The 25779-nt window shown below is 51.7% G+C and overlaps 2 protein-coding genes across 4 annotated transcripts in view; one reads left to right on the forward strand and one right to left on the reverse strand.

Annotated features, from left to right (window-relative positions):
• TG (thyroglobulin) overlaps nucleotides 1–25779 on the forward strand; it is a gene marked incomplete at its 5' end in the record, with an annotated part of 199630 nt that overhangs the window by 110864 nt on the left and 62987 nt on the right. The window contains 2 exons of the mRNA XM_081116502.1: nucleotides 485–644; nucleotides 7721–7923. Coding sequence (XP_080972628.1) covers nucleotides 485–644; nucleotides 7721–7923 — 363 coding nt within the window. The remainder of the gene's footprint in view (nucleotides 1–484; nucleotides 645–7720; nucleotides 7924–25779) is intronic.
• Nucleotides 13817–25779, reverse strand: part of SLA (Src like adaptor) — a 54430-nt gene continuing 42467 nt past the window's right edge. For all 3 annotated transcript variants that reach the window (XM_081117432.1, XM_081117431.1, XM_081117430.1), the window contains 4 exons: nucleotides 23271–23374; nucleotides 20454–20585; nucleotides 16747–16882; nucleotides 13817–15870 (listed from right to left, as the gene is read on the reverse strand). In XM_081117432.1, coding sequence (XP_080973558.1) covers nucleotides 15657–15870; nucleotides 16747–16882; nucleotides 20454–20585; nucleotides 23271–23374 — 586 coding nt within the window. In that variant the 3' untranslated portion in view covers nucleotides 13817–15656. The remainder of the gene's footprint in view (nucleotides 15871–16746; nucleotides 16883–20453; nucleotides 20586–23270; nucleotides 23375–25779) is intronic.

A 25779-nucleotide genomic window follows, 5' to 3' on the forward strand; every position in this document is an offset into this window, starting at 1 on the left:
ACAAACTGCCATAAACTGGAGGCTTAAACAACATAAATTTGTTTTTTCATGATTTTAAAGGCCTGGAGTCCAAGATCAAGGGGTCGGCAGGGTTGGTTTCTTCTAAGGCCGCTCTCTTTGGCTTGTAGATGGCCATCTTCTCCCCTGTGTCCACGTGGTCTTTCCTCTGTGTGCATCTGGGTCCTAATCTCCTCTTTCTGTAAGGGCACCAGTCATATTGGATTAGGGCACATTTGCTAATTACCTCTTTACAGAGCCTATCTCCAAACCCAGTCACGTTCTGAAATCTGGGGTTCAACATGTGAATTTGGAGGGGCACTCTTTGGCCCATAACATGGGGCCAAGTGGGCCTACAGGACAGAGTTGATGGAAAGTCTTGTGTAGGCTTGGAATATGGCACCTACGTGGGCAAGGAGCTCTCACTGAACTCTGGTAGGTGAAAATGGGCCAACCTATAACCCCCACATTTTTCCAATCCCCACAGACCCCCAATGCATCAGTCCTGGTGTTCTTCCACAACACCATGGCAACCCGGGATGGTGAAGGGGGCCTGGCCCTCGATGGCTCCTTCCTGGCTGCTATTGGCAACCTCATCGTGGTCACTGCTGGCTACCGAGTGGGCATCTTCGGCTTCCTGAGCTCTGGTGAGTTGCTGGCATTGGTGGGGACTGCTGATCCCTGAACTGAGGCTTGCTCTGTGTGTGTCCAGCCCCTTCTTCCCAAAGCCTCATCTCCTCGTGGTCCCTGGCCCTCCTCAGCCCCACGGAGCATTCAGTGGGACATCCAACATGCTCAAGAGACTCTCTAGGGATGCTGACACCCATAGACAAGGCAGTAGTTGCCATGAATTGAACTTTGTGTTGGAAGCTGTCCCAAGGATGTTACATGTGTTATCTTGTGATGTGATTGGTGTGTGTGTGTGCGTATGTGCGCTCGCTGAGGCCCCAGCAGGTTAGACACTGCTTGGGGTCACATGGTCAGGAAAGAGCAGGCCCAGGATTCATCACCAGAGCTGACTGGCCCTGGAGAGCTCTAAGGGGTGGATGGTAGCTCTTGGGCCCACAGGAAAGCCTTCTGGGAGTGAGTGCTGTGCCAATATGTTTTCCCTTCAATTCCAGCCTCACCTGTGAACACTGGCCTGTCCCCTGCAGTCACAGACATGTTTATCCCCCATCCCGCCACCCCCTGGGTGGACCTGACGCCTAACCAATGTCCTGCCCTCCTTTCACATCTTCTCCACCTCCAGCCCCACCAGTGGTAGACAGGTGTCAGGCAGGGGGCCCACAGTCATTGTCCCTGTGACCTGGGACAAAGCCCTTTCTTTCCCTGAGTCTTAGTTTTCTCCTCTATAAAATGAGAATCATTTTACCCAACTTCCAAAGTTCCTGTGAGGCCCAAATGAGGCAGAGCGTGGGTAGGGCCTTCCGGGCCCTCTAGGACGGGCACTGAGCTGCGTCTTTGTTCTCCTGGGCCTCACTTAGGACCTGGACTGTCTGACCTGCTGGGAACGGCTGGGTGGGTGGGAGGGAGCATGGCTGGATGACAGCCTGGACAGCCTGTGGGTGAGTCGGTGGGCCTCCAGCACGACACCCGGGGTGCTGGGCCGTGAGGACTGATGGACCACCTGGCAGGAGGCCCTGAGGGCCATGAGGAAGATTCTGGGCCTGCACAGCAAACATGAAACAGGCAATAAGTTGTGACAAAATGCCACCAGCTGCCAAGGTGGGAATCATGGATACTAAACACACTTCAGGTTTCCTCAGGGGGCAGGTCAGCCGCTGGCATGCTGGAAATGCTGCCAGCGTTTCTTGCCTCTTTCTTATGCCCGACTGACAACCCTGAAGCCAGCAGCTGCTTCTCTGAAGAGGCTGTGGCCAGACGGGCTCTCACCGATGGGCTGGCGCCCTGGCTCCGGGCACTTGCAGACGGGAGAGTTTCCACACGCCTCCCGTCCCTGAGTGGGCGGAGGGAGGGTTATGACTTCACCTCTGTGATCTCACTGAGACTTGCGTGCTCTGGGAAGGCAAGCTCACTTCTGCTGCCATGGGACGCTGGTGGGGGGACCACGGAAGCTTCCAGAACACTCAACCCTTCACGGCCTACTTGATGTGTTCCTTGTTCCTTGTGCTTAAATCAGAACTGCCCACCAGAGAGAAGGAAAGTCACACTTGCCAAACGTCTCTTTACCAGACACTCTGCCTGGATGCTTGTTTCACTCTCACGGTGGCTCCACGAGGCCAGTGTCATGTGGCTGTTTCCTAGACCAAACCCCGGGCTCAGAGCGCTTCAGGCACTGTAAGCCCGCAGTCCCGAGGGGCGTGCTGGGGATACACCTTGGCGGTCAAACCAGAAGAAATGAACTGTAGCTGTTCCCCTAGGTGTCTGGAAACAGCCTCTGGTTTACAGAGCAGGGTGGGTCTCTCGCGTTCATTTCTCCCCCGGCAGTTGTTCTTTGCTTTACTTGCTAGACTTCCTTGCATTTCCCACATTCCCGAGATTTCACATCCCTTCCTTGGCGCCTCCCTGCAGTTCAGCCAGGATATGAGGCCCAGGGGAGAACTCAGGGAAGTTATAGTCCAGTCGCTGGAATTCACCGTAAGGATGAGCACCATCTTTTGCTTAGATGTGTGTGGCATCGGCTGGCGCAGCCTAGAGTACAAACAATGCACCGGGAGTGCCAGGCCCTAGGAGCACATGGCAAAGGGGATGGGAGACATGCCAATAGCTCACACCAGTCCTGGTGCCCTGGGCAAACTCATGTTCTCTGCGAGACAAGGTGGGCCAAACAGCAGTGCTCAAAGGGAGCCACAGTCCTGATGAATTGAGAAGATGGAAAGGAAGCAGGGGGGTCAGTGGTGGCCTGGGGAAGCCATTTCCCCAGCCTGGATCCTGCAGGTGGACAGGCCCCAGGGGCATAAGGGCAGCGATGACCCTTCTGTCTCTGGCAAAGGAGTGCGGCCAGGAGGACCGGGGGTGGTGGTGTGCAGGGCCAGAGGAAGAGTGGGCCAACCACAGCCCTTAGGCCCTCTCTGGGTGCAGGAGCACAGGAAGGGTGCTTTGGTCAGGGAGCCAGACAGAAGGCCAGACATGCCCATTACCATGGCCTCATCACCCTTGGGGTGCTCAGAGGCCTCCTGAGAGGGTCTACCTGCCTTTCCAGCCACAACAACAGGACAAAGTCCTGTCCCAGCCAGTGACCCATTGCAGGTGCTGCTGATGACAAGGCAGTCCTGCAGAGGGTGTCTGGGAAATAATGCCAGGACCTAAACCTGTTTTATTTTATTTAAGAAAAAACAACCAACTTCTATAGAGCTTTAGGCCAGGCACTGTTCTGTTCTGTTTGCAAATATTAACTAATTTAATTATCATAACAATCCCATGAAGTAGGTACTAGTATTATCCTCACTTTACAGATGGGGAAAATCAAGTTCCATTAATAACTCGTCTAGGTCCCCACTGAGCTGCTAGGTTGTGGAGCTGTGCCTGCACCCAGCTCATCTGGCTCCACGGCCCGTGAGCTAAGCCAACACACCAAGCTGCCTTCTATTGATGGCCATCAATAGACCTGGGGTGGGAACCCATGGTGAGCACAGAATTGTGCTAAGGAGCTTTAGAGGAACCATTGAAGAAATAAAATTTGCAAGTAAGAGCCAAAGCGGGACAAAGCGGGAACAATTGAATGTTTGCTGGGGTGGTTCTGACCAGAGGGGCAGGAGACTGGAGGTAGAGAGGCAGGTGAGAGTGGGCTGGGCAAATGGAGAGGAGTGTTACCACGCTGTCCAGAGGTCCCCTACTCACACCCACCTCCCTCCTGAACTCCGTGTTCCTGCCAGTGGAGAGAAGCCCTCTCTAGTCTCAAGTCCCCAACATCACGACTGTGGCAGGACTGAGCCAGGTGGGATCCGAGTGGGTCCCTGAGGACAGGAGACTCAGGGCTCAGCCACAGCCGGACTGCAGAGGGAGTGCACGTGGGCATGGTGAGTGAACCCCCATGGCTGGGCGAGAGTCGGTGTTGGAACCCAGGGTACCCAGACTGCGAAGAGAGGCTGACGTCAATCTTAGGGAGTCTGAAAAGCCAAGAAGCAGCTTGGACTTGATGTAGCAGGAAGGAGGGGTTACAAGGGCTCTGGAGCAGATGAAGTCCCATAAATAGAGCACTTGGAGTTTTTAATGACAATAGCACAGTGCCTTGCACGTTGTAGCTGTTCCCCTGCATGGCATGCTACAATGAAAACTTTACTCAGTTCATTCAGAGAACTGCGGCAAAATAAATCTCAGCTGGAAATTCAGATACAAGCCTCAAAGTATAAAGTCGTATGTAACAAAAAACACTACAGGTAATATAACAATAACTTACAGATACAAACTAATGATAAACTACAATTTCACAAAGGATTGTAAACATTTTGCACACTTGTCAGTCCTTTCTTTTAGGCAAAGTGCTCTTTTGATGACAAATAAATTAACAGATATACACTAGAGTGGACAATTTCCAGACATACCAAAAAAACCTTTCGATTTGTTTTCTTCTTGTAAACATAAGTTTTACAAAAAAAAAAAAAAAAAAGAAAATCAATAAAAGTGTCTTGTAGGCCAACTGTGGGTACATACCTGGGCAGCAAAGTGGTGTTGGAAATGCTTTGGGTGCTAAATAAAAAATTAACATTAATCTTTTCAATGGCATTTTATACATAATAAATGACAGCTTTATACCCTTAATCATGTCTACCCCTGAAAGAAGAAGTTAGGTATGACTTATTGGCAGTTGTGTCATTGAATGGGCTAACAAAGGCTGGAGTCCAAGAGCTGCTGGTGAGTGAGCATCCATGTAACTATGCAGTGCAGTTAACATTGTCCCATCTTGGGGCACGTAGGTGGAATAAGCCATTTCTTCTAACGTGGGCAGAGAGCCTGGAGGGTGGGACGGATGTGAGTGGGCCAGAGGAGGAGTGGTTAGGGCTGACGTGTTTCTCGAGACACGCTCTACAGTTCTGAAACCACACCTATATCACACGTCTGCTCAAGCCTGTCCTTTCTGCCAGTTTCTGGAGGGTCTGTGCATCTGGGTTGTGGTCCTGAGCAAACCGTGCCTGCATAACCTGGAGCTGGTCTGCTCTAAAGCTGGTCTGAGTCCTTTTGGCTGGCTTTGGATGATTACCGTCTTTGTCTGTGAGGAGGGCACCAGCAAATGTTTGTTGAACTGGATGGAAAGTTAGGACAAGTAGTTCTGAGTGTGTGTTGGGGTTTAAGTCTGAGCTCGATCTCACATTTGCTTCCTGCACCTAAACAAACTTTCCCTCTCAAGTCTCAGCTCCTCACCAGTGAAGTAAAGGGTTGGCCTGGAGTGTCTCAGACCAGCTAGTGAGTGCCTGCCCCTGAGGCTGTGCTCTGAGGGTCAAGGTCTTGTCTGCCTCACTCTCTGCAGTATCTAGCACAGTGCCTGGCACAGGGTCAAATCCAATGTAGATCCCAGAATGTCTGCTTTGGCCCTTATCATGTGAGTGGGAAGCTGATATATGGAAGCGAGCATCAGGGACAGTCCTGGCCTAACACTATTCTCACTGGAAACGCAGGCCTTGGAGGTCACTTCCCAGACTCGCAGGGCTGGGTCCTGCTTTCCTGTCGGCCTGAGACCTTGGAGACAAAAGCATTCATCCTAGCAGATGGGATGCACACACAGGCCAGAAAAGTCCCCAGCGAGGAGGTGCCCATGTCCGCACTGAGCCCAGCACATGAGATGCATGTGGAGAAATTCAGAAAGTCTCAGCGGGAAGACGAGTTGGTGCTGTTCTGTGCTTGGAGCCGGCGTCCTCTCAGCTCTGTGGACACCGGCTGGGGAACTGGGATGCGAGATTTTGCTATTTGGGAAGACAGAGATCAGGCTTCTCACTTGAAACTGATCCTTTTCATCATATCTATGCTCCTTCATTCACCTCACCCTAACTGAGCACCTATTATGAGCCTCTGGTTTTCGTGGGGAGCACAGTCTAGCGCTGGAGGCCATGGGGTCAGTATCTTGAAAGGGGAACCATACTTCCCCTGAGGGCTGCCGATGAACTGGGGGCATAGCTGAGACTGGAAGGGTGGCTGGGCCAGAGGAGAATGGGGAAGGTAGAGGGCTCTGGGCAGAGGCAACCACAGGGGCCCAGCACGGGCCTGGGAGAGGATGGCGCCCAAGTGTTTGAGCAACTGATGGGGAGCCTGGGACGCTGGGGCAGAGGCCCAGGCTGGGGGCAAGAGCCAGGCCCACGGGCCTGAAACATGGTGCAAACCTGAGTACAGTGGGAGGAGATGGGAGATTTTAGGTAGGACAGGGCAGGTGTGTGTGTACATGTGTGTGTACGTGTGTGTGTGTGTTCATGAGAGAGAGAGAGAGAGAGAGAGAGAGAGAGGGATCAAGTTTAAAATACTGGGATAAATGGTGATGGAAGGAGATTTGACTTGGGAACACACAATACAGTATCCAGCTGATGTATTATAGAATTGAGCACCTGAAACCTGTATAATTTTATTAGCCAACGTCACCCCAATAAATTCAGTATTAAAGTAAAAACCCCACTGTGAATGTGGCGTGGGAAGTTCGTTGGAGGGAGGAATGTGCGGATACAGGAGGATGTTGAGAAGCACTCGAGAGAGGTGGCGGCAGAGGCCTGTGGAGCGAGAGCCCGGAGCACCCAGGGAGGCATGGGGATGCCCTAGACAGAGGCGTCGGGGAACAGCTGCAGGGTCGTGCAGGAGCAGAATGGGTGGGTGGCATTGCATTTAAAGAAGAGGATACTGCGGCTGTGCTGCCCGCTGGGATGCTCAGGAAACTTAGGCTCGATTCTGTGTAGGACCAAATGGACTCCAGGTGCCCGTGGGGCTGCTCCTGGAGGAATGCGAGGGGTCTGCGGCTGGGAGGTGCTCTGGGTGCTGACACACTCCCGAGTCTCACCAGCACCCAGGCGGTCACTGAAGGCAGGGGATCTGCTGGGGTTTCTAGAGCAAAGCAGGCGTGTGCCTCAGCTCCAGCCTGAGCAGCCCACTGCTTTGGGGTAGCTGGTGGTGTAGACTAAGGAGGAGGAACCTTTGAATTCAGAGGAGAGTCAGGGCATGGGCACATAGTGTCCCAAAATGCCAAGGAGAAGAGAATGGTTTTGCTCTATGTTTTTTTTGTGTGTGTGTATGTATCTGAATCATTCCATTAAAATAAATAATACTGAGTTTTCAATATATATTTACTGAATTCTATGAAAAAATGAAAGAGAGATCGGCTCAGCTGAATGTTATTGAAGGTCACCGAAGATGAGGCGTGGGAAGGAGGGGGATCCAGAGCCTCAGGCGGCCTGGCCGTCGCTGGGGGAGAGGCAGGGTGGCCAGTGGCCATGGGTGAGGATGTGGGTGGGAACTTCGTCTCTTCCCCACCGGGCGGTGGCTTGAAAGTGAGCTGCTGCCCCAGCGGCCGCCTCATCTAGGATGGGAAAGCTATGGTCCAGAGAGGAGAAGGGACATGTCCAAGTCCTCCTAGCTAGCAAAGGCGGAGCCCACCCTGCATGGCTCTGATCCCAGAGCCCGTGCTCTTCCCACTGGCCACAGCGTATTTGGGGCCACAGTCCAGACCTGTGCGGACAGAAGTCCAGGTCCCCCAGGGGGGGACCATGTGCCTGTCCTCACCAGCACCAGGATAATTAAGTCTCAGTTGCAAAATCACAAAAAGTGAAAGGTTTTCCTCTTTCTGAAGGGTCCGGCGAGGTGAGTGGCAACTGGGGGCTTCTGGACCAGGTGGCAGTTCTGACCTGGGTGCAGACCCACATCAGGGTGTTTGGCGGGGACCCCCGACGAGTGACCATGGCAGCCGACCGTGGCGGAGCTGACGTGGCCGGCATCCACCTTCTAACCTCCGGGGCTGGTGGCTCCAGACTCTTCCGGAGGGCCGTGCTGATGGTGAGTTGCCGTCCTAGCCTCGCCTGTTGCAGGTGCCGCCAGGCGAGGGGGTCCTCTCCTGCTCTGAGGCCAGCTGGCTTCCATTCTTGGTCCCTTTATCCTTGGTTCTGAGTGTGTGTCCTGCTCATGGCCGCCTTTCATGTACCTGTGAGCAGGGTGCTGATGGCTGTCCACTCATTCCTCAAGTGCTAGTAATTCCAGGTGGGATGTTCTGTTTCCTGGGGAGTGTTCTCTTTCTTGGGGGTGCCTCGCTAGGGTTTAATGGTCTGAATCTTCATTCCCTTCCTTGTCCATAGACAACCACAAGGGGATGGGATGCAGGGTGAGAAGGTTTCTGGTGGAGGGAGGTAATGATGAGGGTACGATTTAGCCAACACTATGCCAACTACACCTGGCAGCATCACCCAAAACAGGAGAGGAATTGAACCAAGAGAACTCTCATCCGCTTCCCAGTGTAGCTTCCCTGGAAGATCCTCTCTGGGTTTGAACTTCAAATCTTCCCTTAAGCCGTCTGGTTTCTTTAATAGCCCATGCTCTTCCCCCACCCCTGACATTCAGTTCTGGTGGCATTTCACTGGGGGACAATATTGGGTGATTCCTGACTCTCACTAATCCCTTCCACTTCATTTATGTTCCCTTATCTGAAGTGTGAGGAGATGTAGGGGACCCCGGTGCTTGTCCACATGGCTGTTCGAGGAGTGGCAGGCAGCTGAGTCAGCAGCCACAGGGTAGGCACAGAGCTCACAGGGCTGACCAAGTTGTTGATTGTGGATTGAAGGCAAAGAGTAGAACCCAACACTCGCGATTCTAACTGGATGGTCTGAAGCACCTGCGAGGTGGTGGTGATGATGGTGGTGATGATGACAGTGATGAGGATGGTGGTGATGAGGATGGTGGTGATGACAGTGATGAGGATGGTGGTGATGATGGTGGTGATGATGGTGATGAGGATGGTGGTGATGATGGAGATGAGGATGGTGGTGATGATGGTGGTGGTGAGGATGGGGGTGATGATGATTATGATAATGATAAATTGATGATTATGATATAATAATGATGATGACGATGATTCTGATGGAAGAAATAACCTGGCTGACCACAGCCTGAGTCCTGAAAACTATTCTGTCATTGATTAGCTTCTAGTTGTACCGAGCGTCCAGTTGTTGGCAGGTGTACTGCAGGAGCTCCAACACTGGGAGTGCCACACTGCTCTTTGCCAGTAAGAAACACTTGGACCTGAGCTGCTCTGCCCCTCGTGGCTGCTGGCCAGGCAGATACCTTTCCACTGCCTGGGAAGGGGAATTGGGCTATATCCTCACTTGACCTAGAGCAGGTGCTGCGCCAGGTGCTGGGGATGCCATGCTGAATAATCCACAACCCTGTTCTCAGGAAGCTTGGAGTTTACTGTGGGGTGCGGGGTGGACACTTAAAGCAGATATTTAAGAGAGGGTCTTAGGGTGACTCAGAGACAAGTCTCCAACCAAGCACAGGGGAAGGAGGGGCTGTTGGGAAATGCTTCTCAGGAGAGGGAAAGTCTGAGTGAAATGCTGGGGACTGTGTAGGACTGTGCCAGCGGAGCCCAGGCACCAAGGGACACTGGACTCCTCCGAGCTCTGCAAGCCTGTGGTGCCACAGGAGGACAGCGGCTTCCCAGGCAGTGGTGTGTGGGGGGTGGTGGGAGGAGGCAGAGAGCAGCCAGATTGCACTGAGCTCCTTGGGTTCATTCTGAGCACATGGAGCCATTGCCATGGAAAGGTTTGGTTTGTTTGCTTGTTTTGTTTGGCTTGGTTTACCATTTTAACCACCTTTCAGTGTATAATTCAGTGGCATTAAACACTTTACAAGGTTGTGTAATCATCGCCATTAATCATTTCCGGAAATTTTTTATTTTTATGTTCACCCAAGGATATGTTTATTGATTTAGAGAGAGGAAGGGGGAGAGAGAGACAGAGAAATATCGATGTGAGAGAGAACCATACAAGGTTTGTCCTTTGGTATCTGGCTTATTTCATTTAGCATGTCTTCAAGGTTCATCCATGATCTATGTTGTAGATTATATCAGAATTTCATTCCTTTTTAAGGCTGAAAAACATTCCATTGTGTGTATATACCACACTTTGCTTATTGATTCACCTGTCGAGGGACACTGGGGCTGTCCCTTCTGGCTGCTGTGAATAGAGCTGCTGTGCCTTCAAAGTGCTTTGAGCAAGAGGGAAATTGCTTCCCTTTAGGAGACTTCTCTTAGAGCTGGAGGAGAATGAATGGAGAGGGACAATGCTGGGGGCAGAGAGAGCAATGAGGAGACTATTCAGTAACACAAATTAAGGAAAGAAGGCGACCATTGAGACCAATGCCATGGACGTGCTAGCAATTCTCAGGCCATATAACCACTCCAAGTCTGCCCAGCCTTGCTGGGACCCTAGCCCTTGATCAGAGGGAGGGTGGGGGTGGCATTGCTGGGGCAGAGCTGACGCTAGGTCAGCATCGTCACCATCCCTGGGAGGAAGCGGCACCACCTGCCACTTCTCCCTCCTTCCTGTTCCGCACAGTCCACGACCCATCGCCTCGAGCAGGCGCCTCCCCGGGCACGAGACGCTGCTCTGCCACCTTCCCCTTTGCCTGCCCGTCCGTCCTCCCGGGAGCCCTTCCGGACTTCCGCTTAGACTCGGTCCCCCCCTGTGTGGCTCCCGCTGCCTGAACGTCTCTGTACAGCATCTACCGTGACTTCCCAGCGGCACATAATTGCTCCTCCTGCCAAGCCTGTCTCCCTCCCAAGACTGTCAGCGCCGGGAGGATGGGGGCAGGCGTGCCTTGCTCTCCGCGGCCCCAGCACCCAACACAGCTGTTTTACAATAACTGCTGCCTAATTACAGGGCAGGGGATGAGCAGGCGAATGGGGGACCCACAGGCTCGTCCATTTCCCTCCCTCCCCCCCCTCCCTCCCTCCCTCCCTCCTCTTTTGTTTCGTGTCCTTTGATCCGGGCTTTCTTCATTCTCTCCCTCTGTAGGGGTCCCTGAGTCCTTGCGGGGGATCTGACCCCAAATATCTCTTAGTTTCTGGGACTGAAACAGACATCCTAACTTTGAGTTGATCCTGGAGGTATTTCCCCAGGCCCCCTCAGAAACCAGACTCTCGGTGGGACCCAGAAGGCACCAGAAACACCTTCTAGTAGGCACAGAAGGCCTAATTTTCTTTTTGAAATTCTGGAGAGCTTGGGTGTTTGGGGAATTTCGAAAGCGAATCTGTCCTAACAAATGGCAGTGTCTGTAAAAATAAACCCGCCATCTGCTTCAGTCGTTTAGGAGCAGCTTTTACAACTGCTCCCAGCAGCCTTCAGGATGCACGTGAAATTATGTGGAATTCAGGGAACTAAAATACTTCAATATATTAGCAGTTCTTAAACATGCTCTTTCCCAGCAGATGTTTGGGGAATGAATGCAAGCTGGTGATATATTCTTGATTAAAATCTTATCTTTCTGCAAATCTTGAGGCCAGAGCTGTTGAACTGGCAAGTGAGAGACTCCAGTGATAATTAATCACTTACATTTATTTGTTTAATGTGTTTGGGGCCATATAGAACTTTCAGTATTATCTCAGAGATTCATCACATTGACTCACAAGGAGTGTTTTTAAATAGCCATTTAGAGATAAGAAATCCAAGGCTCAGAGATGTTAGTTATCTACTAAAGAACACACAGCAAAGAAGGGGCTGCATTAGGGATTAGAACCTGTAGCCAAATTCTGTGTTTTCCCATTCGATGAGGCTGCTTCTCCAGGAGCTTGGGACTCTTTTGGGGTGTCAATGTGTAAGATAAAGAAGCCAGGTGTAGGGTTAAACAAGACTGCATTAAGGTCCTGGCCTGGGGTGAAACCCTTTATCCTGTATTCTTCATTGATAAAATAGGTATGGTTAATTCTGTCCCCTGAGGGCTCGAGACGTCGTCATCATATAAGTTTGTAAAGTGCCCTGCACCCCATAGAACTCAAGAAATCTCAGTTTCCCCCGTTCTATGCCAAACAGAGGCAATTGCAAACAGGAGGTGTGGAGGATTCCCCTAGCCGGGGGCCAGGTTGGGGAAGAGGGGCGACATGTTGCAAACCTGCATTTGGTGGCTTTGACACCCTGGCCGGTTCTAAGAGAAGACCGAGGAAGTCATTTCCTCTGTGCTATGATTCATGGGACCCAGAAGATATTTCCATCGCCCCAATTCTGCATTCCTCTGAGTGAGTGCCAGGCCTCAGGATTTGGCCTCGAGCTGAAGTTTCCTGTCTCCCTTCCTGCTCCATTCCTCCCCGAACAAACCCTCCGCTCCAGGCTCCCTGGGCATCCCCGTTCCTGGAAGATGCCATGCCTTCCTCCAGGTCTTCCCATCACTGCTGTGTGGCCAGCATGTCCACCTCTCCATCTGCAGAGTCACTCCCTTCTCTAGGGCTCTGCGGAGCAGGGCTTCATGGCTTTCCCCACCCCTTAAAACCGAAAGAATCTCGCCTTGATGCAAAGACTTCTATTTAGCAGTTTTTGGGAATTCTGTCTTGTCTTGGATGCTTGTTATTTTTCTAATATATCTTATTCCAATTCTGCTATTCCTGGGTGCTTGACTGAGTCCATGTGTTTATCCCCTCGATGCTTCCTTAATACTCTTCTGTCTACTTACCTATTTATCTTAGCTTAATCTACAAGTTTATGAAAGCTGTGTTAAAATCTCCAAATAAAATTGTTGATTTATCTATTTGTCCCTATATAACAGTTGCTTAATATATTTTGATACTTACGTTAGATTGATTTCGGTTCAATCATGTCTTCTTCATGTATTGTTCCTTTTGTAAATCTCTTTGCTCTTAGGCAAAAATTTATTTTCACCTAAATTTCATTGTGCCTCAAAATTCAACAGGATTTCCTGTTGCTCATTTTTATATGAAAACATTCCCACCGCTTTACTTTCAAACTCAGCATCGTTTTAACTACATGTCAGGTAGACAATAGAATGTGGGAGTTTTGAAGATCCATTCTCTACACAGCAGCCGATGTGCGTTTAAACATATAAATGAGATGACATCAGTCCCCTACTTAGATCCTTCCAGTGGTTTCCCACTTCTCCTAGAATAGACCCTAAACCCCTTCTCGACCCATCCAGGCCCTGCAGGACCCGCCCTGCCTCCCTCCAGACAGCCCCTCACCCCTCACTCAGCCCCAGCACCCTGGCCTCAGATCCTCACATGCAGCCTTGCTCCTGCCTGCAGGAGTCACCTCGCTCTCCCCAGGGCCTCCAGTATTCTTCCTGGGCCTTTGCGTGGCTGTTTGCTTCTCACCTTTTGGGCCTCAGCTCAAATGCCCCCCCGAGAGGCTTTTCCTAAGCACTGGGTTAAACAACTCCCCTCCTGCTCACTCTCTAATCCAGCGGCCTGAGCTGCTTTCTGCACAGAAAGTCTCCTTGTTTATATATAATATCAAGCTCCATGACAGCGGAGACCTCGTCTGGTTTTCCCTGCAACAGCCCCAGCACCTGGAGCAGTGTCTGGAGTTTAATAGGTGCCCCAAAAATATTTGTAGAAAGAAATTCTTGGGAGAACAAACTGCAGAGGTACTGCAAGTAATGTGGGGAGGAGTCCGGGTGAGACAGGATGTTCATAACAATCGCTCAGAAGTTTTCTGTTCCCACCCTTCATGTGCACCTGTAAGTGCGATAAGACACCATCAAAGTCACAGAGTCTGGTGTGCTTATGGCTGTCCCTCAAGAAGAAGCTGAGCGACCGAGCAGGGAGGTTTCCCTGGGTGTTTCTTGTCTCCACCTCTTTCCAGTTGCACTTTGATTTGAGAATTTGAGACCCACGGCAGCTCCTGCACGAGCCACCCACCCAGCTGGCCCAGGAGCTCTCCTTCCACTCCAGGGGTTAAATATGTATTACGTTTATTTTAATCAGGAATAAATACATGATTTAGCAAAATGTAATGCTTCCCACTTAGAAATCCCTCCGAGTCCTCCCCACACATTCCAACCACATGAGTCACAACGGAAAATAACATATAAGACCCTGTACAAACATCTGGCATGTGCCAGGTCACCCTGCCTTATGTCGGACGGCTGTGTCCACGGTGTTGCAGTCATTTCCCAGACATCGCTGGTCCCTTTGAAGGGATTGGCTGGTCGCTTTGAAGCCTTTGGGATTGTGGAGGAAACCACAAATGTCTTCTTGTATAAACACTCTAAGCTCTGATGATATAGAAAATCATGTAAACGCATCTACCATACCTCGAGCACAGTGACCGCAAGTGTACAGAATGCGTATGGTGGACAGACAGACTTCTCATATAGGGCAGCAAAGATCCCACATCACATGCCCCTGTCCTTCCCCTGAGTCCTTCTGCAACAGGGGAAAATAGGTCACAGCCCCTCCTAGCAGGGTCCGGGAGGTGTCTTGGAGAGACTACCTTCTCCTAACTAGGCCTTGACTGTTTCTCTCTCATCTCTTACAACGATGTAAGACCAAATTAAGCTGCTCTCACTCCCATCTTTCCTGGAGCTCAGCACTTTTATTCATGTGGATGCCAGACCCTTCTCAGAATAAAATACTAGACAACTGAATGCTTTAGGACTTATCAATTTCCCTTTTTTAAAAAAAAAAAATCTAACCATTCTGACCTTCTCAGTCCAGCCAAGCCTTTCACTGTCTAAAAATCCAGCTGAAACCTGAGCTTCTGGGTCTCCCTTACCTGACCCCTGTCCCACCTGAAGCGATGCCCTGATTTTTGCTTTTACACCCCCGTTTCAGTTGCAAAATATCTGTTTATACGCTTTCCCCCTGTCTACACTGTAAGTACCTCTGCTGGGGCCTGGGGCTTAGTCATCTTTTTTTTCTTTCTTTCTTTCTTTTTTTTTTTTTGCCTGACAGCTTACACAGGACATAACACAGTGCCCCTCAGGCAGTCATGAGTGAACAGTCGATGCGTTAACATAGGTGAGAATCTGGGCATGGCCTAGGACCGCACTCTGCTGCAAGGCTGTGGCTGGGACGGGTGGAAGCTCACACGGTTCCGGGCCCCACCCTGCTCCCCTCCAGCAGCCTCCCCCCTCCCGTTGGCCTCGCCCCTGCAGAAGTGGGGAGCCATTGACTTCGGCACATGCGGCTTTGGGACCCGCCGGGCAAAGAGAGCTCCCGATTCAGGGCTAATCAGGGGAACCGTTAGTGTCACCGAGTTCCCTTCGAGAGGAGGTGCGTGCCAAAGGCCTCTGTCCGTTGGCTGAGAAAGTTCCGTGCAGGGCACCGAGTGCAAACCCAGACCTCTGGCCAGAACTCGGCTTTCGGCTCCTCTTCTCAGGCGTTTCTCATTCCGAAGTTTACTCCGTGAGCTCAGAGCCTGACCATCTGGACAGTTTGTCGGTGGCTGGTCCCTGTGCCCTTCTTGAGAGAGTGTCTTTCCCACAAACACGGTGAGCACACACGTAACATACAAGCAGGGCTCTTCCGAACCGGTGCCCGGCCGCATCGCGAGCCGACGCTTAGTGCTGTCCCAGGACCGGTCTGACGCCAGGGAGGGTCCCCCAGGACCGGTCTGACGCCAGGGAGGGTCCCTGTGTCATGATGCGGAGACAGAAGACGGGAGTCCGAGTCTCAGTAGCTTCTGTCGGCGTCCGGAAGACGCAGGCTCCCCAGGGACCGTGCCTCCCTTCAAGACCCCGGCAGAAGCTGGGAGCTCTGTCGCTGCTGGGCACCCCGAGGTGTCCGCCCGGGGCTAGTCTTCGAAGTACGGTGGCGAGGAGAAGAAGGCGCTCTTCCTCTTGCTCCCGCTGTACACCAGGGAGATGCTTTTCTTCTTCCGGTCCAGGGGCGCGCTGTCGTCGCTGGTCAGGGACAGGTAGGACGCTATGCTCTCCCGAAGGCCGTAGCTGAAGAGGGACTCATCCACGCCGAGCGGGCTCCCCTCTCCCTCGGGGGCCTCCTGCAGCCTGTGGGCGGGAGGCGAGGGGACGGGGAGGGAACGGGAGGGATGGGGACAGGAGAACGAGGAGAGGAAGAGCCTGGTTAGAATCGCCCTCATTTATCGCTCTGACGCTGCTTCTCATGCTTGTGGCTGTGCCATCTTAGATAAATCACCCAACCGCTCTGAACCAGCATTTACTTAAATGGCTAAAATGGCTAATTGCACATTTTAATGAATTTTTTAAAAATGATATTTACTAGGAAGAGCAGCTTTATTCATCTCCCAGGCAATCCTGACCTCTGATTTTCTTTGAATTTGCCAGTGGGATGTCTGGATCAGTATTTAATTAATAAGACAACCCACCAATCAGCCCCCACTTACACATACCCCTAAAATGCAATAGCTGACACTCAAATAAAACAGATCAGTGGAAGATGTTTTTCCTTAAAAAAAACAAACGATACCACCTTAGGATTTTGCCGGTATGTTTAAACTTTCTGAGTGAGTTTAAAATAATATTACATTTATACAAGACTATTTGTGTGTCACTCTTTAGGATCCTAACAGCAAAAGGAAGATGGTATCTTTCAGCTGGCAAATATTCTGCTAATACTGAATGGGGACTCAGGAAAAGTTTGCAGAACAGGGGCCTGGGGGCCCTGGCAGGGTGTTGCTAGGGTTGTGCCGCCCACTGTGTGGGCCTGAGGCTGGGTCTGCCTCCTAGGGGACAGCGGGGTTCCCCGGGTCTGTACCCGCTCCGTGTGCCCACCCTCAGGTTCCAGCAGGGCTGGCTGTAACTGGCCATGGTTTTCACATGGCAGGCTCACATGTTCATGGAGGGGACACCCATGCATACCCGTGCACGTGCATACATGCACACGTGCACATGTGCACAACCCACCTGGACATTCTCTTCCAGTCCAGGGTCTTCTGGTGCAAGGAGAGGGGAGAGTCAGAGGCGGCCCTCACCGCCGGGGCCGCTGTGCTCTGGGTGAGGCAGGGCGTGGTCAGCACACAGCACAGGCCATCGGCCACCTCTGTGGAAGGAGGCACACAGCGGGTCAGTGACTCTGAGACGCTGCAGCCGGCGTGGGGTGTGGGGCCGGGGGACCGCCCAGCACAGCTCCACCAGCTCTGGTGAAGCTCTTATGTGCAGGGAGCACCGTGGACAACTGATCTCCCCAAAGTTCACAAAACAGCATTTAATACAGCTCGGCGGGCTAGGCATGCGCGTAGGGAGAAAGGGAGACAAGGGAAACCGTGAGAGATGACAAGGAAGGGAGGGGGTGGGAGGGAGGGAGAAATAGGGAGGGAAGTAAAGACAGACAAAAATGATGGGAGGCACCAAAAACGAAGGCGAAAAGCAGAGGTTCGAGGCAAAAGAGAGAAAGTGGACAAAGAAAAAAGCGAAACAAAAACAAAACCCACTCTTTACTCTAGACACTCCTACACGAGAGTGAAGGGTAAAGAAATCCCTCAGCCGGCAGCGAGGGGCCCTCGTCTCTCAGGAGCGTTAAGGTACAGCCTCCAGCTCCCGGAGGCCTCCTCCTGGCCAAGCTGTGGCGAGGAGGGTTGACTCTGGCTGTGCTCAGACATTCTGGTAGATGGAGGGAATTCGCTTGAAGACCCCAGTGCTGTCATGTCACGGGGGCGATGGAGTGGGCGATGGAGTGGCTGCTGGCCTCCAGCTGCACGGAGCCACCGGCTCGAGCGAACCCAGAGCCAGGTTTTAGGAAGCACGGTACACCCATGGGTGTCTCCACCTCCCGTCTTATTTATGGAGCTCTGGGGGTGTCCTTACCAAAGAACAAAAGGAAACTGTAGCTGACGAAGCAAACCCAGGCTATCGGAGTGTGGTGGCCAATGACGCCTGCAGCCAGCCTTCGGTCTGCCCTTCACCATGAACTGAGTGTCCACCCCACTGTCCCACCCCCAGAAATGTGAGGTCAGAGGGAGCTTAACTGCATGTGAGTCTGAAATAATTACCTGTCATGGGTTGGAAATGGAAAAGGCTGCCCAGGTTAGTGGGGAGGGACCGAGTCAGACACAAAGACTGAAGAGCTCAGCGGCAGGAGACAGCCAGGCGGGGACTGTGTGACAGTCCTTCTTTAGAAAGGTTAACACTTAGGATGAAGAGGAAGGTTTGGCAATGAGAAAAGGAACTAACACTTGTGAGCGCGGGACATGGGCCCCGGTGCTGAACGAGGCCACATCGCTGAGACGTCAGGAATGTTGGACCCATTTTTGGAATGAGACAGGGTCCTGGGGTCAAGTCACTTGCTCAAGGCCACAGAAATGTGACCCAAAGCTGTCTTATGGACTCAGAACCAGGCACTTGTTCTAAGAGCAACTCATTGTCTCTGAAATGGAGAAGAGAGAAATCCTACACTGCCTCTGGGGCCTGGACACGCTCGTCTCATTCTCGCCAGCCTGTGGGACTCTCTAGAACACTCATTCCTCCCATACCTTTCAACTCCAACTCTGCATTCAAAGCTCCCCTTTCCCATCCCTTTCTTTCTCTGGCATATTTTAGACTTCACTTGTGTCCCACCCTCTCTGCTCTCTCAGTCACCACCGTGCAGGGAATACTTCAGATGCCCACGTTCCACGCATGATTTTTTGGGTCCTCACAACAATCCTATAAGAGGCATTTAATCACCATTTCATAGATGAAGAAACTGAGGCTTTGAGATGTTAGGTAATTTGCCCGAGGGCCCCGAGGTAATAAATATAAGCAACCTGCACCACAGAGACGTCTGTTCAGACCCTTTTGTGCACAATCGCTCCGATCCTGTCCTTGAGAGAGAACCTGGCGGGAGGTGGAATTGGCCATGTTGTTTCCACTTCCCAGGGGCCTGGGAAGCATTTCAGGGTTTCAGCTCCATTTCAGTTACGGCAGGGCTGAACCGGTGACTGGGTCTGTCTCCTGATGCAGGGCCGGGAGGTAGTTGGGAAGGCCCTGCTCCGGAGGGCACATGGCCCTCAGGCGATGCTGGCGGGGAGCCTCACCGGGCCCTGTCCGTGAGATCCCGCTGGGGTGCATCCTCTCATGTTTGCTTTTGTCTATGCAAAACTTACGGTCTGACGCCTCTCGCACGGTTGTTATTAGAAGCCAACTACCACAACCTTTACTCGTAATCGGTACAAGTGGACTATTTCCAGGACTCCCTTCCTCTTTCATTTTTAGCCAGGCTGCTAGGTTTTCAGGTATCACGGAAATAATATTTATTTTGCACCCGCCACATGCCAGGCTGTGATGCCCACATTACATGGACGACGGTGCTCAGTGATCATTACAACCGAGCTGCTTGCATCCACGTTCGGTGAGCGGGGAACTGAGGCCGGGACAGGGGAGGGTTTTGTCTGCAGTCTCACAGAGCCTGCATCGGAGCCTGGGCCTGTGTCTCCCTTGCGGCCATGCCTCCGTCATGACCTCCCCTCTCTCAGGACAGGTGTGACAACCCAGACTCCCCCTTTCTCCTTGAAAGGCCCCTCAAGACCCCACACCCTAAAGGTCCGCAGGGGTGTGAGGTCAGACCTTCTGAACCTGGAAGAGGGAAGACACTAGCGGACTGACAGCGACTCTCTTCCTCCCGCCGGCGCCAGGGAGGAAGAGGGAGGCCCTGGCTGGGGAAGGGCAGGAGCCGCAGCTCTGCGCCCGCACTCTGCGGCCCACACTCTGCACGCATCAGCTCCGTGAATCTCACCGCCTCCCCGGGTAGGAACAGTCAGCATCTTCATCACACAGAGAAGAAAAGGGGGCACCGAGCTGGGCAACTGGCCCAAGGCTGCCCAGAAGTTCTGGGATATGAACACGGCGGCTCCACACCCAGCTTTTAGAAACGTAACAACCTTTTTTACTATTTCGCCCATTTCCACAGGTAGAATTCCAGCTCCTGACCTGGCGTTCAGGCCTGTCAGTCTAGCTCAGATGTCCTTGTCTAACCCTGCCCTGTCCCATCGCCCCCGTCAAAACCACGCCGTTGCCACCCTCTCGGTGGACGGCCCCGTGCTGGTCAGCGTGGAGCATCTCGACCTCTCCCCTGTGTCCTGGAAGCCCGCGAATGAAGGGAGCCCAAGCCTTGGTCTGTGAGAGCTCGTTGGGAAACCCAGACCAAAGCACAGCTAACGAGGGTACAAGGCAGAGCGAGGGGGCTTTAGGGAAACCGGGCATCTGTCGGAGCAGAGACTCCTGACTCTTCGTCAAGGAGTGGGGCCCGCTGCTGGAAGGCCGAGGAGGACTTTGACGTGCAGAAAAGGGGAAATGAGTGGCATTTCAGAACAAAGCCCCAGAGGCCTGCATATGCACGGTCCACTTGAGGAAGTGGAAGCTGTCTGTGGTTGTGAACACAGGGGTGTCCCGGCTTCTCTCGTTTACAGGAAGAGACAGGGTGAACTTGAGATTAGCTGCGTTACTTACTTAAGCTGCATTTGCAAGCTACCCATTTTAGCCTGAAATTTACAGTCTAAACTAACAAGAAAAGAGCACATGGAGAGGACAGGGTGGGCAGAGAGAGAAGTAAATCTCTGGCATATATTAATGACCCATGAGCATCCCAGACAGAGGGCACCACAGGGCAGGATCAGTCCTGATGGGGTGTTTCTTACCAGAATAGTGATTGACCAGGTCCTCCAGGCACTGGAAGGTGAGCCTTGGCGAGATGTAGTACCAGTTGTTCGGCAGGCGAAAGATGCGGTAATGCTTGACCTGCCGGTGTCTCACCGAGAGAGAGTAGAAGCCTGCAGGCACAGAGGACAAGTCAGTGGCATCCCATGTGTCCCCACCCAAAGGCAGCTGGTTAAGGAGACCACCACCACCGAGGCAGAGAGATTTTCTCAGCCTTGTGTCACATGATGACACCCAGACATCCACTCCCGTGTTTGGGGCAACAGCCACAAGAACCCCATCTGTGTGGATGTGGCGCACTCTTTAGCACCCATGGGCACGCAGTATTTCAGCAGCCACGTTGCAGTAACCGTATTGCAATGCAGGCTTTTAGGTGCTCTGCTTTGCTCTGTGAAGTGTTCATGGGGAGCTCCCACATGCTTTCCTGGGTCCTTAGGCTGAGCTAAGGGGTTAGAGTTGGGTTGCAGCCCCAGGTCAGGACCTGGGTCACCCGTGGGTTCTGCCCGAGTACAGTCGCAAAGGTGTCTGTGCTGCTATTCAGTCCCTGTCCCACCAATGCCACCACACCTTTGAGAAGCCTCAGAGTTATGCCCGTTTTCTTGCCCCAACTCCCTCTCGCTGAAGCTTGGTGTTCTCAGAAGTTTGGAAAAGGTGGCAGTTAAGACATTTTTCTGGGTCTCCCTAAGAAAACATGGAAAATGTGTCATTTCTCCTTAAGCACCATTATAGTAAAGGCCCACTATGGGTTAGTAAGGGCAGAACTTTGGGCAAGTACCCACTCCTCTCCCAGCCTTCATTTGCCCACGTGGGAAGTTAGAGAATTAGACTCAAGGCATGTGTAAGAGTCCTTTCTGCGCTGTGTTCTGGAGGCCCAGGGGCGAAAGGGTTACGGGGCAGAGAGAGGGGAGGGCACTCGATTTTACCAAGTCTTTTTTTTTTTTTTTTTTAATATATCTTTATTGATTTTAGAGAGAGGAAAGGAAAGGGAGAGAGAGAGATAGAAACATCAATGATAAGAGAGTCATTGATCGACTGCCTAGCCCACAACCCGGGCATGTGCCCTGACTGGGAATCGAGCCCGGATCACCTGATCCTAGGTCGACACTCAACCGCTGAGCCACACCTGGCCGGGCTTTACCAAGTCTTTACTACTTGTGCTGAGCTGGGCTCAACTGTCTCCCAGCAACATCATTCATTCTCAGAGAGACCTGGGGAGGTATTGTTCCAGATACTTTACAGGTGGAGAAACTAAGGCTCAGAGCCCCTGAGTGGCATGGCTAGAGGTATGCAGCTTGGAAATGGCAGACCTGGGGTTGGACCCTTGTCCTGAGCAAGCGTCTAGACTGGCATTCTGGGGGCGTCCCTAGCTTGGCGCCAGGTTTGCCCTCTGAGTCGCCCCAGCATGTGTCTTCCGGGAATACCAGTGGGGGCTTACAGTAGGGTGAGTAGGTCAAGGGCAGCAGGTGGAAACTTATGAGAACTTTGCATACCCAGGGGAGGGAGCTGCCACCCCGCCCGGCCCGGCCCAGCTGCAGAGCTGCCTGATGATATCTTTATTTTTAGATCAGCTCAGGCACCTCAAGCTGGGCTCTCCCAGCCTTGGCCACACCAGCGGAGAGGCTCCGGATCTGGGTGCCCTGCCTCCGGGACCCTGGAACATGCACAGGGATCTTGCCTTTGCTTTGATTCTGCTCTTCTCCAGCACATTAAGATTTTTGAGGGGAAAGTTGAGGGGATTTTTTATTATGTATATATGGTCTCTGCTTCCTCAAAGTAAGGCTGCTGCTCGTTTTGGTGAAGGGCCCCAGCACTCAGCAGCTCTGCCGCTTAATAGATGCTCAAAAAATACTTCTAGATACTGTGTTTTCTCTTTTTGGATAGTGAGCGTGCAAGAAGCAGGCTGAGAACTTGGAAATATCTTTTCTGCTTAAATAGTTATTATCACCCTTCCTTAGCCTGGGAAAGCCCAAGTGTTAGTGTCTTGCGTCTACTGGTTTAAGGGCCTAAACTACATCCCAGATGCGATGGGAAGCACTTTCCTCTTGCTAATCCCATGTGATAGACAGATAAGGGGACCTAGGCTTAGAGAGAGGATGTGACTCTACATAATCCACACAGCTGGAACTAGAACTGAGGACCCTTGCTCTGGACCCGGCAAAGCTCTGCTATGTCGTTTTCACTGAATTACTTAGTGCGTAACATGTAAAGAAAGTATGCTGATAAAGATCAGGGTGAGTACATAAGAGTATGTACCTGCTGGTCCTGATCCTAGAAGATATCTGATTTCATTGTTGGGCACAGAGGGAACTTGTACTGGGGTCTCCTATGTAGCAAGACCAGCACAGATATCATAAATACATTCGAATCAATCCACAACCTTACAAGGGAGGAGTTTTCTTCCCATTTCACAGATGAGAAAACTGAGCTCAGGGAAGTAAATGACCTGCTCCAATCTGAGAGCTTGAGAGCACAGGCCAGGCCCAGTCCAAAGCCCATCCTCTCTCTGCCCAGGTGCTGTCTACACTCAGTGCTTTCCTTTCTTCTCAGTTGATGGGAAGCTGTCCAGCAGGAGTCAGCAGGGCCTGATATTGGTCCGGGTCCCCACTACCTGCATCTAGTCCCCTAGCTTTGATGCTGGCCTCACCAGCGGTGTGTGGGCTGCAGGGAGCTCACCACATCGGATTGATTTGCATGCTTCGTGGGAGGAGGGAACATGAGCCGTATAATGCATGAGTCAGCCAGGAGCCTAACCTGCTGGTCTGAACCGAGCACGAAAAGACGAGTCAGAGGCTGCTCACCTTTCTTCGTCTCACTCTCTCTGATCATGAAGGAGCCAATCTTCGTGTCAGGCAGTTGCAGCAGCTCTTCGGCCTTGTCTCTGCCCAGCCCTTCAAACAGCCAGCTGGGAAGCAGGAAAACAGCATGAGCACCCAGAGCACACCCTCCCCACAAAAGACAGGCACGTGTGGAAACTAAGATCGAGGGCCAGTTAACATAAAACTGTTGTGATGAAAAAGACTAAATGATTGGCCCTACGTTCATTCATTCATTGATACTGTTAATCTTTCAAATAGAATTCCTTAGTGCCCACTGCAGGCCAGGCGTTTAGATGCATACAGGCCTTTCTTCCCCGCTTCTCAGTTGCCAGCCAGACTGTGCCCGTCTGTACTACGTAATATGTAAGCGCCCTAAAGCTTGGCAAAGCACCTACGTGGTGGTTCCTTTAATGTCTCTCTTTTTTATCATCTAACTACCCGGCCCCTCTCTCATCGCCCCATGAAGGCAGGGCCTCTGTCTGTCTTTTTTGGGTTTCGTTTTTGGGTTTTGTTTTTGGGTTTCGTTTTCGCGTCCAGGTGGATGAGCTTGGTATATATTTGTGAATGAACGAAAGGGCACAAGGAAGAAGGAAAGAAATGGTGCATTATTCCACCAACTCAGCAAGCGCCACTTGGCATTTGTTACATTTCCTCCTTGTATTCTCTTTTGCAACCTATTTTAAAAACAGTTGTCATTGCATATTCACTTACATGTGTTTCTTGCTTTTTTCACTTCATATAAAAAAGCAGCTGTAACACTGTAACCCAGCTTTCCAGTGGAATGTGTGCCTCCCGTGGGCGAGCCAGCACTTTTGAGTCCCTTCTAGAAAGAGCTCTGTGCACAAAGCAGTCTGTGTTCCCAGGGAGCGGCCCGCCCTCGCTCTGCAGAGCAGGCCTGGCCCCGTCTCAGCGTGGAAGGAAATGCGTGCGAGCCGCTGGCTGGTGTGTGCTCAGAAGCATTCGTGCATCCTTGTTTTTAACAGGCTCTGCATTTCGGTGAACGTACCCTGGCTTTAACCCTCAGGTCGGTGTTGGTGCGGGCTGTGGTGAATACTAATGCCCTGCTGAGCCCGCCCTTTATCGTTCCCCATGGCACGCAGGCAGGTCACCGGAGGGGCCGGCTGGATGCCCCTGCAGCACCCCGTGTGAGAAGGCCCACGGGCATAACACCAATGCCATTTATTCATGTCCTGGGCTCCAAGGCTGCTTTTGTTGTTAAGGTTATGATTATGCCATATTTGGCCAAATAGTTCCACTGCTCCTGAGTTCTGCACAATGCAGGGCATGTTAACTATTTTAGTGTACATGATAAACATTCATCCTTCCAAGTCCTGACCTAAAATTCCACTTATAAAAATGAAGACAGTAAAACAATAACAATAGCCGTGTATAAATACTAAGTATGGCCACATACCATGTTAAGCACTTGAAATCCAGTCCTCACATCCACCCCCTACGAGAGGTGTATTATCTCTCTTTTACTGATGAGGATACTGAGGGTCAGAGTGATTAATCTGTCCAAGTTACTCCATGTCAGCAACTGCCAGAGCTATAATTGGAATGCATTCTTCTGGGACAGTTTCATAACCACTGTACGGCACTGCCTCTCTTCCTATTTGATATTTTAAAGACATTTACTGCATTGGCTAGATTGGAAGCTCCGTACAGTCATGATGACATCTTACTCATCTGGGCTCCTCACCACTTCTGGTCCTGCCAGCACTCAGCACCACAGCTTCAGCGTGAAGGTGTTGGGACAGGCTTGCGAAATGAATGAATGGATTGGCTTAGGAGAGTCATTACGGAACGTAACTCTCATAGCAAGCGGCTGCTCCCCACTTCCGCTCACCCTCATCATGCTAAGCACAGATACGGCTCTGGTGTTCAGGATCCAGATGGGTAATACTACAATTAAATGTACCAAATGCCATTCTTCCAAATATTCAGGCAGTCACCTGTTTCATTGACAGTATGTGGCACGCAAAGTCCTTCTCTAAATATAGTATATTTCTGGACCCCTTCAGACAAAAATAGCCCTTCCTTCCTTCCTTCCTTCCTTCCTTCCTTCCTTCCTTCCTTCCTTCCTTCCTTCCTTCCTTCCTTCCTTCCTTCCTTCCTTTCTTCCTTCCCTCCTTCCTCCTGAGTGTGCACTTCTTGGCCAACATCTGACCTTGGTAGCTTGACAGATGAGACTGTGCCTCAGGAGGGCACCTAACCTTTCCAAGGCTCTTGCATGGAGGTTGGGGAGCTGAGCTGCACAGGTCCCAGCCGGGGTGTGCCGGCCTCCAAAGCTGCCCGCCTGCCGCAAGGGCCCTCCCACACAGCTGCAAGACAGGGCAGTGCGCTTGTTTTCTCACCCTCATGACTGATTTTTTTTAACTTTCTCCTTTTCTGTTTGATTCTCCATTTGTCAGGTTGGATGCATAAGTGTGTTCAGTGCTAAGTGTTCTCTGCCTATGACTGGATAAGAACATGGTTACCATGTGCCTGG

The sequence above is a fragment of the Miniopterus schreibersii genome (assembly GCF_964146895.1).
Source record: "Miniopterus schreibersii genome assembly, chromosome: 17".
Lineage (NCBI taxonomy): Eukaryota > Metazoa > Chordata > Mammalia > Chiroptera > Miniopteridae > Miniopterus > Miniopterus schreibersii.